General features: G+C 38.3%; 1 protein-coding gene across 2 annotated transcripts in view; it reads right to left on the bottom strand.

Annotated features, from left to right (window-relative positions):
* LOC101166510 (rho guanine nucleotide exchange factor 7) overlaps window positions 1-12,314 on the bottom strand; it is a 35,683-nt gene extending 23,369 nt beyond the window's left edge. Inside the window, exons 1-4 of one of the 2 annotated variants that reach the window (XM_023950669.1) lie at window positions 11,748-12,312; window positions 6,452-6,535; window positions 1,346-1,430; window positions 1,071-1,204 (exon numbers count right to left, since the gene is read on the bottom strand). In XM_023950669.1, the coding sequence (XP_023806437.1) occupies window positions 1,071-1,204; window positions 1,346-1,430; window positions 6,452-6,535; window positions 11,748-11,912 (468 nt within the window). In that variant the 5' untranslated portion in view covers window positions 11,913-12,312. Of the gene's footprint in view, window positions 1-1,070; window positions 1,205-1,345; window positions 1,431-6,451; window positions 6,536-11,747 lie in introns of both variants that reach the window. The other variant, XM_011489358.3, reaches the window with a different exon arrangement.
* Between the last annotated feature and the right edge of the window lie 990 nt (window positions 12,315-13,304).

Raw genomic sequence — 13,304 nt, forward strand, 5'->3', positions numbered from 1 at the left:
TTTATCAAAGATAAAACAAACTAAAGGCATATGTATGAATACCATAATACCATAGCTTATGAAGAAATGTTTTAATATGAAAACAACTTTCCTCAGTGGAGAATTAATACAACTGTCCGTCCGTCCGCACGCCCGCACCTATATCTGCTCCGCCAGACGGACACACTGACGAGAATATCAGTTTTGTACATTATTTCGTTCTGTTAACTATTATTTATGAGGATGAATTGCACAACATGCCAATATTGCAGAACATATTTCACTTTTCTTTTTGCAAATATGTGTTCATTTGAATTTCTGTTGTAATTTTCGTTTGATTTTTTTTTGTTTGTTTCACTGCTGATTGATCAAACGGATGTTCGTGTAGCTGTTAATTATAAACTTGCTTTGTGAAGTCTTCACGTTATTTATGAGAGGCAGTATTGTCATTTTCACTTTCACGTGTTTCTTCCTTCTGCCGACGGTGTCGCCATTACTCATTTCACCCGTTTTTGTGCGTACGCCTGGGTCAGAGCTTGCGTGAAGGACCGCACATTTTCCCGTCAAGTTTGCTTTTTATAAATATCAACTACTGCGTAGAGAGTGGCGTACGCCTTCTTTTCTATAAATGAGGCCCCTGATCACAATCATAGATCTCTGTAGATCGGAAGAGCTGTGTGTTTCTGTACAGGAGATTAGGCACAGAGGAGACTGATTGACAAGGTCTCTAGCCAATTAGGACACAGAACAGAGTGCGCTGTTTGGAAGAAAAAAAAAGCAGCATTATCACTATAAGAATCAGTCCGCAGAAAATAAACTGAGACGTAGAAAGTGAATGCGGTCTTCTGTTCTATTTGACTAAGATCTTTGGAGGGTTTCAGATCAGGGTACAGACTGCAGAAGGGTGGAATAAAACCTCACGTTCTATGTTGGTCTCGATGGCGTGGCCAGTTTGGGAAAAATAAATAAATACATAAAGGTCTCTGATATTGTTCAGGGGGCTGGACCAAACATGGAGGAGGGCAGGATCCATCCCGTGGGCTGTAGTTTGCCAACCCCTGTTTTAGACACTCTCTGCAGGTGGAGCTTACCAGACTGCGAAACTGGCTCTGCAGCAGCTTGGAGGATCGCCCCAGAGACGCCTGAGAGGACAGTGATTCAAACGACTTGATGCGGTGGGCGGAGGAGTGTCGGGCACACACAGAATCACTGCCCACGCCGATATCTACACAGGAAAAAGAAAGGACAACAAAAAAAAAAAAAAAACAGTATAAATAAACTGCCAGCACCCACACACTTACAACTGCCAGTCCTTCTTTCATAAAAACAACTCCACATGCACACAAATGCATTCATTTCTACTAACCTGCAGTTACTTTGTTCAATGCAACCAAAGAGTTTAGCACCTTTGAGAAGTTCAGGCCCAGCAGCAGGTCACTGGCCTCGAAGGGCTGCAGGTGACAAGAGATTTTTAATTAATAATTAAATATCATTTAAGGTTATAAATTAAATCAAATTCAAATCTGATTCAGCTGTTTAATTAAAAAACTATGTCTGATTTCAGGAGCTTCACTGTTGGTTTACTTTAAGTGTTGAACATACTGTAGTGTACTGTTCCTCTCCCTGTGCCGATTTTAAAAAACTATGGTAATAAAAACACAAATAATAGAACAAAGCACACAATATATAACTATGCATTCTAATGTAAAATGTCCACTTTAACTGCCAAGTGCATTAATATTTGCAGATTCACAGTACATGTCATTTATGATGACTTTTGTCCATTTCAAGTTCATTCACAGATTGTTTGGGGTTTTACCTGGAAAAAAGAATAATAATTATTGTTTATTACACTTTTTGGCGACGTACTGTGGAAAAGTATTAAACATTTAAAGTCATCATCGTTTTGTTTTACTAAAGTTAACTAACAACTAACGCAAAAAAATTAAAAAAAACTAAGTTTGCACAATTTTCTGTTTGCTAACACACTAACATTTGCTAACACATCTGTCTGACTAGAAATAAACGTTACTAAAAAAAAAAAATCTTTTTTTCAACACTGCGCATTTTATTATACTGTGAAGAGATGAATTTTACCTCCTGCAACTAATAAATTAAAAGCAACATCTGGCATTTATGAAGTGCTTTTCAGGAAGGCATCCATTAATAAATAATAAAAACGATGTCCAAATCACTCCTGTCTAAAAATCAGCAATGCTCTCTGTGGCCTCCAAGTTACGGTCAATGACAAAGACTGTTTTGTGGACGAGTGTTGTCGTCATCTGCTCTTTTCTGTGTGGAGCCGTCATGTGACGAGCGTTAAACTCGAAACTCACAGTGTAAGACAGTTCCAGGACTCACTGCCATCTTTTAACATTTAATGTTATTCAAAGTATAATTAATTGAGTCCTTACATAATTTGATCCGATTTTTGAATCCTCAACAAAATGGTCCACATAAGATGACGAATGATAAACATGACCTGTTGGCGATTGGAGGTGAAGAGCATAACTAAGGCGACAAGCTTCTACTTGTCATGAAGCAATGATTTCTTAGGCTGCAACTCCAACACGAGTTGCAACCACATAGTTGCAGAGGGGGCCACAATACACCGTCTTTAATTAACAAAAATGTCCGGCACAAGACAAAACGCTATTTTATCCAAAGAAAATGAAGCACAGAGTGACTGACCCAAACACTTGAGACCATACAAACCATTTAAATGAAGCTAACAAACAACAACTAGATCCTTCAATTTTTACTCAAATATTTCCCACAAGGAGTTTTCTGGTTTACTGCAAGTGAGTTAAAAAAAGATGACTTAGCGGTATGTTTCTTGTATAAATATGCGAATACAGTATATGCATTTGTAGTTTATTAAAGAGTGGCAAAAATCTGTCTATGTGACTAATACGAATAAAAAAACTTAAGCTAAAGCAGTTTATAGCATTAAAATATTCTGACATTCTGTGGAGGCGGTATTATGGTTAGGGGTTTGTATTGATTCTGAAGTCCTGAGTAACTCTTTGTCTTTGGAGATGTGGTCAGCAACACATAAATAACACATGCCATAAATCTAGGACCGATTACGCGATCAACCTGAATCCGCGAATTCTGACGCAGAGAAAAGGGGCTTTCATATCGCCTTTGAACCAATATGCAACACATTACTAACATAAACATAAGCATAACCACCCCAAGCCACTTTTCCCAGCAACACGATCAGATGATTTACATCGACTGCGTAAACACATCAATACTGTAAAGTGTTGCGTATCAGCCCAACGCTGCTTTTCTTCTTTTCAAAATTAGCTGGAATAAAGTCACTTATATTAACGGTTGAAGAGTCATGGTTGTCGAAAGAATGTAAACACTGGAGCAAAGGTTCAAATTTAAAGGTTTAATTCGTTTAAAGACCCACTCCAATGAAAATTATGTTTTTGTTGTTTTTAACATTCTCTTGTAGCATTTTTATATATGATGAAGGACATATATATTGTTTTAAGATTAAAACTGTGTTTCTGAGTATTTCTCTATTTAAATCATGATCAGGAGCAGATGAAGACCTGATGCAGCCACTTGCAGACAAATAGATAGATTTATGTCTGTTTTCCTCACCATTCTTGATGCTCTGGTAATGCTAGCTTAGGATTGTGAAGGGCTGTAAGCTAGTGGGAGAAAGTGTAACTAAAAGGAATCATGGAATATAAGCAGATGGTTATTTCGGCGCCAACAGTCCTGTCCACAACTCGGAGGCAAATTTCTAATGAATTACTGTCATTCTGCACAAAATATGTCTTAAAAAATGACAGTTTTTTTAGTTTATAACTGCATATAATTATTATTAAAGGACCACTTGGAACAATTTAACAATAGATAAAAAATATAGTTGGAGTGGGACTTTAAAAAAAAAATCTTATTTCATTCTCCCTAAATGTCTGTTTACAAAAGCAAACTCAAAACTCACTGAACTTCATTAGAACAACAGGTTCATGAACAATGACACTGGTCTGCACCGGGGGTGGGCATTTCTCTGATCATTCCTACACCACATCAACACAGCCTCTATCTTATTTAAAGTTTTTCTCTGAGGGACACCAACCCATTGGTGCAATTAATACTAAAATTTAGAGCAAATTCACAGTTTTGAAATAACGGGTCAAAAGTTTGTCCACCCCTGGTCTACACAGAACTCCAATTTTAATTTTTCCAAAGTGACAGTTGTGGTAAACATGGCAGGTTTCATGTAATGACAAGATGGGTAGCTGTGGACCAGCGTATTTTTACATCACAAATAAGCTCTTTTCCAAACATCATTTATTTCATCCGCTCCTGATTCACAACGGTTTGAAAGAGTAAATACTCAGAAGTGCAATTTCGATCTTCATTTTCTTATTTGTGTCCCCCATCATCAGAAAAGTGCCACAAGAACATGTTAAAAACACAATTTTCATCGGAGTGCCCAACCAGCTCAAATGAGACGACAAGCGGGGTGTGCTGAATTATGCAAGAACTTCAGCTTTTATTTGGAGACGTGAACTATCTAAATTTAGTCTTATAATTTAGTACGAGACGAAATATCCTGCTTTTATTTATAGAAAAAAACCCTAAAGTGGACATTCTGTCACCAAAACCATCCGGGTCAGTAGTAATTGCTTCTTAGGTATCAGATTGTGATGAACTGAACCAAACATCTAAATTAAAACCAAGACGTTTGAAATAGTTAACGATTCTAAGAGCACTTAACTGAGGGCCCCCATTCAAAATGGAAAAAGCAGTGTCCTCGTTTCTGTCCTTCATGAGGCCACAGCTCCATTATAACCAAAGCTTACTGGGGTCAGAGCCAGAGGTGCTTAAGGCTCTGGAGAAGATCCTCTTTAGAATACAGATGGCGAACAGCCGCCTGCCATTCTCTAAATCCTGCTGCATCCCGCTCATTCCAAAAAAAGGAAAATCATTTGTTAGTAGGGGTGTAATAATTAATTGTTTAATCAATTTATTTTACTATGACCCCACCAGATCAAACTGTCTGAGGCTAGTTGTTAATTGAATCAACTTATACCATTATAAAATTGTTTCAAAATGAAATATATCAATTATAATCTATCGTGGAAAACAACATTTGTATTGAGGCACTGCAAGTCTATTTCACAGTAAATAATGACCAAGTGCATCACAGCGGACAACACATGTGACGTCAACAAAAAGTGATTAGTCCATCATTCCAGTCCAATGTGTGGAAACACTTTGAATTTATCAAAGACATGTGACCATACAGTGCTGAAAAATATTCTAAAAATGTTCCCTTTGGATTATTTGGATGTGGAAAAACAACAGTGGACTGAGCTTTAGAAAAAAATGTGAATGGATTTGCCATTTATTCTTGTTTACTTGTTTGTACATGTATTTCATTTACACTAAATAATCTTGCAAGAAATACAAGTAATCTGAAAACTTCACCTGCACTGTTCAGTATATTGGTTGAAATTAGTCGACTAAAGATGTCCTGTACCCATTTTAAGTCAGTGAATCGGATTGTTCAAAATGAACCAATATATCAACTATGAATCGTATCAGTACCCACAAATTATGATATGAATCGAATAGTTATAAAACAGAATTGTTACACCCCTATTGGTTGGAATATGAAAACTAACCTGAAGATGCTGTCATCAAACTAATGTTGTATTTGTACTGCTAGAAGCTGTCAATAACTTCTCAAGTGAGGCTGAATGCATTTCACCTCCCTCTCATTTCAGTCGTCTGGCCTCAAACAGAGTCTGACAGCAGTCTGTGACGCCACGGCTTCATCTATTCTGCTTCAATGTCTGGAGGCAGTGCAGGGAGAAGCAATGCTGAGGAACACTGAGTTGCATTGTCACACTGGTGCAGTTCAATGAACTCTTTAGGCAGAGGGCAAAAACATGAACATAAACACCACTTTGTGCTTTATTTTCCCAGAATTCCCAAGGCAGGTTGCTTTAAAAATGCCCTCAGAATTAGCAAACAGGAGAAAGATTTTACATCCGCCTCACACTGTATATAACGGTGAGGTTTCAGATGATGACTTGGGTAATCGATCAAGTTAGGGACACAAAAGTCACGCACGAGCGCGAAGACAAAGCCGTGTGTTCATGTCATAAGAGACACGAAACACTAGTCGGACGTTTCCACCTGGGGGTGGGCACGTGAACAAGTTTAACTATTTTAATGAATTCTTAACAGAAATACTAATATGTCGTATCGTTACCCCAAACAACAAGCTAGCTAGAGAAAAGCTCTCCGAGCCGAGCGATGGGTGATTGTCCTCGCGCTGTGACGGTTCGTCCATGGACGCTTTGTGTATTGTTGTATCTATCTACCAATAATGAACACACAACACCCCTCTTTGTGGAATAAAATGCAGACTATTGTCGACACAACCCTAGTAAATAGGAGTCTAATTTTGAAAATTAAGAAAAATAGTTCTTACCTCGACGCGGAACGATGTGCAGCCCTTGAGGAACTCCTTTATGTTGCTCAGGCACTCGCCGTCGTTTTTCGGTTCTGGGTAAATCTGGAGGGGGAAAAACGGAAACTTCGATTAAAGGGAAGGGGGGAAATACTTCCACTTGGCGTTTCAGGGGCGCTCGTCTTTTCAAACTGGGGTGAAATGTAAAGTTGTTGGTTTTAAAGCAACTATTTCTTCTCCCACAAGCATTTCTACAGCCTGAATGAGCAGCAGCTCAGAACCTCCGGTGGGATGAACACAAGAACCCCGCAGTCGGGAAGTGGAAGAGCCTTCAGGACTGGATGAAGGGGAAATGACGTCAGAGGAGACTACCACTGATGTTGCAGTGGTCTCTAACCTCCTCCACTGACAGTAACACACTCACAACCAAATGTATAAAATGCACGAAATATTTCTGTTTATGGAGCTTAAACAATAACATCGAATTATTTTTAAAAGCTCTCCGAGTCTAAATATCTGATTTCTACAGTCATTTAAACCTATATAACCATTGGTATGATAATTAAAACACACATTTCTGTGACACCTATCTCATTTAGTATGTTCCAAACTTTCTTCAAAAACCCAATTTGAATAACTTGGTCCATGTGACAATTGAAATATCTGTGACTCTAAAGCAGAAACCACCAAACATCTTTTCTTTCATTGTTCATACTCCAAAATGTCTGGAAACATCTTTTGAACTGGCTCTCTCTTAAATTCCAGCTACAGACCAAGCTTACTTTGGAACTCTTTGGGATCAACTTGAAGGACTCACACGTATGCCTTGAACAATTTATTATTGATCTCAATTTCTACTTTATTCATGCCTCAAAATGAAAACAAGTATGGTTTATTCTAGGACCTTTTTTACAGATAGGTGTGAGTGTGAGTGAGGGGTTTTTATTTTTTCATGTCATGATTTTGTAGATGAAAACATTCTATAAAAAATGTTTTACTTAGAACCGAAGCCAACCAGTTGTATTCATTCTAACAAATACACTACAAAAACTCAATCTTAAAAAAGTGAAAAAGACCCTTGTTTCAATAAAAATGGTCTTACCATCTGTATCGCATGAAGAATAATCGTACCAAGATTGTTTTTAAATTGCAAAATCTTTTTACTTTAAGAAAACATGTCTTTGTGACTAGATTATCTTTTCAAATAAGAATTTTTGGTGAATGCAATTTTTCCTATCCCATTAACAATTTTTTAAACTTATTTAAAGAAAATCTGCAAATGGGTAAGAATTTATGGCTCATTTTTAAGGAGCCTTTTTTGCAGTGTACAAATTTGTATTGTAACATGTCCAGTATAAAAAGGGAGAATGAATGTGTAGTTTAAGGCTTACATTTTTTTATGTTATTTGTATTTGCACGCAAGACTACAAACAAGCAAAAGACAGTTCATTGTAACAAGACTGCCACAGAAGCAGTTTACCACAGTAAATGGGCAGGTCTAGGTATTATTAACTCTGGGATTTATTGACAATAGAGTAATGTATAGTAGAGGAAGCTCACTTTCTCTCACCAACGGCAACAATCAAATCCAAACGGCCGCCTTTTGTGCTCTCTGTTTGTGAAGCTCCACCTATTACTTCATTGAAAGGAATTTCTTCCACTCATCAAAAAACCTTTCAAACCTCAACACTTTTGATGATAAACACTATTCAATTATGAACATCTCACACAAATCATTCAACTGTCACTAATAGTCTTATCTTCTTATTTGTAAAAATCACTACAAAAAATGTTTACAAACTACATACACCAACACCTTTTTAGCTCAATGGTTCCTTCCAAAATAATAAGTTCAAGATCCAAGCTGAGAGGAACAACACACAGGTTGGTCATCAGGGTTACATAATCAACATATTTAAAACTTAATCCAATTTCTGATCAAAAATCATTGTTTTAAATGAGTCTTAACCCTTGTGCTATCCTAGGCACTTTAACGTAGGGAGTTGGGTCATCTAGACCCACTAGACAGTGCTCTGAACCTTTTTTCTTCAATGATTTGTGATCTTCACTGGTGTCCATGGATTACATGAAATCTTTCCACCTTTATCCACCTTTGTCAGTATTACTTTAACACTTTAAAGTCATCTAAGATGGCACAAGGGTTAAGGGGAAGATTCTGCCATTATGTCATTAAGACATCTGATTTGACAGATTACTGCCAATCAAGCTTTTTTGCAGTAACTGTAAAATTTAGACAGAAAATCCCCAAGATTCAAAGTTACAACCCATCTAGTTGTCTTCAGAACCTGGTGGATCCCTCCATGGGGTTGCTGGAACCAACCCAGCTACTGTTGGGTGAAGGTAACCAGTTTGTTGCAGGGTCACACATTCACAACCACAGGGGCAATTGAGTCACCAATTAACCTATGAAGCATGATTCTGGACTGTGGGAGGAATCTGGAGATCCTGAAGAAAAAAGGTAAACTCCACACAAACTCCTTCTCACTGTAAGGCACGAGTGCAAACCACAGCGCCACCATAAATGCCAATTTTACAAAAACACCAAATGAATATCTAGCTACCCATAACACCAGAAAAGGATGTTATGGCATGAAACATTTATGTTAATCAAGTTCTTCTAATCTGAACTAAGTTCATTTTCCACAAACGAAAAGATGTTCCAATGGCTAATACAGACTTTTTCACTAAAATTGTTTTTTACTTAATAATTTGTCCTACATACTCTGTGAATTTAGAGGATAATATTTTTAACAATTAAATATCACTATCAGTTCCTCCTTGAGGCTTTATAAATATGACATTTATAAGTGGCGTATTACACAACTAAAACAGACAAACAGTTTAACTTCACAATTGTGATTCAAAAACTTTTTTTTTAAATGTAAAAAGGGTTCATTTTGAAAGCAGTGTTAAAAAGGAGATGTGGTTGTCTTAATATTTCTGGTGTGTGATATTTTTCAGGCTTAAAAAAACTAAAGATCACTTGATGTCAAAGTATCTTTAGATTTTTATGTGTCAAAATGCAAGGTTGCCCACTGCTAAGACATCTAATACCCTAAGATAGATTCAGAGAAATCTACATGTTTGTTCATCACAATATACTCTGAAATAGAATTCATTCATTCATTCATCTTCTTTTGTTTATTCCCTTTTGGGGTCATGGGGTTCCTGGAGCCTATCCCGGCCACTTGTGGGCAGAGGCAGGGGGCACCCTGGGCAGGTCACCAGTTTGTCACAGGGTAGAGTGTCCACAATCACACACCCACCCATGCACACTCACATTCACACATAGGGACAATTTAGATTAACCAGTTAACCTATGAAGCATGTTTTTGGGATATCGGGAGGAAGCCGGAGACCCCGGAGAAAGCCCAGGCATGCACACGGAGAACATGCAAACTCCACACAGAAAGGTCCCCATTGATGTTCTGGATCAGGTCCCCCAGCTGGGACTTGAACCAGGGGCCTTCTTGCTGTGAGGCAAGAGCGCTAACCACTGTTCCACTGCGCAGCCCATTAAAATAGAATTTATTTATCAATTTTCTTTATTCTAAACTGCATTTAGCATTGTTTTTTTCAATCGTTTCTGAATCTTCAAAAACACTAAATACTAAATTAAAAAAAGACATTCCATGTCCTCCATTCAGATGATGTACTGATTCTAACATTAGCTTTCCTTTAAGCCTTCCTCTTCAAAGGTTCAGTGTTAGAGATTGGTAAAATCAAGTTATCCTTGTACCATGAAAATATACCATAAAAGTTATTTTACTGCACCATACTTTATACTTTTCTTTCATTTATGAAGTGAGAAACCAGTGCTCCTGTACCATTAAACATAAGAATGCACAAAAATAATAATAATAATAATAATAGTACAATGAAGACCTATAAACCTAATCATTCAAACATTATGATTTAAGATTTAATGTTCTCTATCAGTGAAAGTCTTGGTGTCTAAAACACTGTACTGCAGGAAATATTTAGTTGTGCTCATGTGTGTTGAGTATCTCCAAAATACCAACACTGACATGGATTTTTTTTTGTTAAATAGTGTAAATTTAGGCCATAAATTAGATAAGCATCAGACTGTATACTCAGTACTTAAAGTCCCACTCCAATTGTCTTTTGATCTTGAAGTGTTCTCATTGGTCTTTTAATTATGATTATGCTGTTTTTAGCCAAAATCAAAAAGTATGTCATTTCACAGTTTCAGCAGAGTGGCAGGAGTTTGGTAGAAATTGTGGATGGTATTGCTGGTGCGGAGCAATCCTGATCCCCTAGCCATGACCAAGATCTCTTTGTTTACATGCTTTCCTGCTAACTTACATGGCAAAGAGCTATCAAGCAGTACAGTTATGATCCAGATGCCAGGTTGGACATGGGAACCTTTTTCAATGTCTTTTTTTCCCGTTTGCTTCTGATTTGCAACCATTGGAATAGAAAAATACGCAGGAATGCAATTTTGAGCTGAATTTTCTATATATATGTCATCAGAAAAATGCCATAAGAACATGTCAAAAACCCAATTTTCATAGTCTTCAAATATTATTTTTTATCAGTTATAAGAAATGATTTCGATTACTATGTTTTATTTAGGTTGACATGACAAATACTCATCCCGAATCTATTTCTTGATGCTGTACTGATGTCTGCGCAATGATAAATGGAATTGGACTATAGCCCACCATGGTAGGAGGATGCCTAAAAACAGGACAGGGGGGAATGGGCGGAGCTACAAAAGGTAAATGCTGGTGGGGAAAACTGCACTGTTTCTTTAAAAAAAAAAAAAAAACAAGCATTCATCTGTCTCTTTGCAGTCAATGGCGGCCCACTCTCAAAGCAGGTCTGCAGACAGCTCACCATCCCTGTCTGGTGACAGTGTGCAGATTCACTGACAAACATCAGATTACAAAGGATTTTTTTTGACAAGCCCACTAAATGACACCAATGTTTTTACCTTATTATTGAGGCCCCTCATAAAGCAAAATTGGATCTAACCCCAAGTGAGGTTTTTAAACACATTTCCTTATGTTGGCTTCTTTTTTGGACAGATCAATAGATTGATCGATACAATGGCCTAACTGTCTCTGCAGGCTGACACTCACTAACGCGCACCATCCTGCTGCAGACAATAACAAGGGCCGCCGTGACCTACAAAAGAAATTGCTTCATGGATCAGTGCGCAAAAAGAGAAGCCAGACAACAGACCGCGTCGGTGTCACGCCTGTGGACAGCGCGCACGGGCACGCGGTCTGTTGCAGGGTGGGGTGGAGGGGTGGAGAGGAGCCGCGCTTACTTTCTCCGTGGCTCCCGGGTTGAGCCGCTCCAGCAGCCTGCACAAGACCACCCCATCTTTGAGGGAGCTCTGCAGGAAAGCTTCAGGATCCGAGATGCTCTTCTTCGGCGACTCCAGCACCCCGAGCGTAATCAACCATGTAACTGTCTGCTCCGCCGAATTCATGTCCAGGCGCAGCAGATCCTGCTCAACAAAGAGGCGGTGTTGTGGGTATCTCTAACAGCTCGCCGCCCTGGTTACGCTGGCATCTGTGCGTCACAGGAGAAACGTTACTAATCCCCCTCAGAGACAAAAAAGGGATGCTGGAGGTATCAATTTTGAGAACGCAGGGAGCTCTCCACCTCGGGTGCAGATGAGATGAAAGACGAGCAGCTTGTTTGGATCCAAAAGCCTGGCTCCTTCCCTTGAATGGCCTGTTTCCTTCTGGTCTAACCTGGAAAGCTGTCACATACGGTTCGCTGTGATGCGCATACATGCGCATCGCAGCCGCCAGCTACCCATCGATTGGATGACATCACACAGGAGCAGCAAAGCCAGTCCAACCAGTTGTTGGGTCAAGTCAGCGTGTTATGAATAGGCTTTCAAAATGCAGCTTTGCATATCCTGCTCCTTTATCCGTTTTATACTACCACGTCAGTCTGCTCTTTTATCTGCTGCGGAGGACATTTTCCCCCTCTTTTTTTAGGCCAGACCTTAAATTTACTTAATGTCAATGTATTGAAAAAGGTTTGAAATAGATATGATTCATTCGAAATGTATCATTGCATTTTTTTGTTAAAGCATATCGAAAAAACTATAATGAAGGTCAAATTACGGCAATAATAAAATGTAAAATTTACAAAAATATTTTTCAAATGTATCTAAGTTCTTTCAAACACTTTATTAGGTTTCTTAATCTTATTTCTTATTCCAATTACATTTAGTCATTTGAAAGATACTTTAGAGCAGTTTTATTTTAAGTGAAACCACACTACACAAGGACACAATGAGAGCAACTTGGGATTCGAACCCCCAACCATGACAAATAGCTGCTCAAGCTGCCAGCTTTGGTTTGAAAGCTTGAAGACCCATTCCGATGAGAATTGCAATTTTGGTGTTTTTTTTTTCCACAACAATTTTCTCATGGAGAACATTTTGGAAAAATGATTTTTCAGGAGCAGAAAAAAGGTTTAAAAAAGATTGCATTTGTGACGTAGAAAATACTTTGGGTGAGTCGCAAGCTCTCTGCTCCATTCTGATGTATTAACTTGCAGAAAAAATAGATTCATGTGTGTTTTTATCTTCTTTGTCCTAGCTGGAATATGGCTCTAAACTTTACAGCTGGATAGCTCCAATAGTGCTCACCATTTTTGATGTATCGGTAATATTAGGTTGGGGGTGTGAGGGGAAAAGTGGGGGATCTTCATTCAAATGTTTTCCATGATTTGTGTTGTTTGAGCAATGTGGCTTTTCAACTTTTAACTGTAGCTCATCTTATAGTTTTCATGAACAGAGAAGGTTAGTGCCCAGCCTGTTTGGAGTTCTTTCCTTTTGCAGTTTTTAAAAATATTAGAAGAA

Source organism: Oryzias latipes, chromosome 21, assembly GCF_002234675.1.
Source record: "Oryzias latipes chromosome 21, ASM223467v1".
NCBI lineage: Eukaryota > Metazoa > Chordata > Actinopteri > Beloniformes > Adrianichthyidae > Oryzias > Oryzias latipes.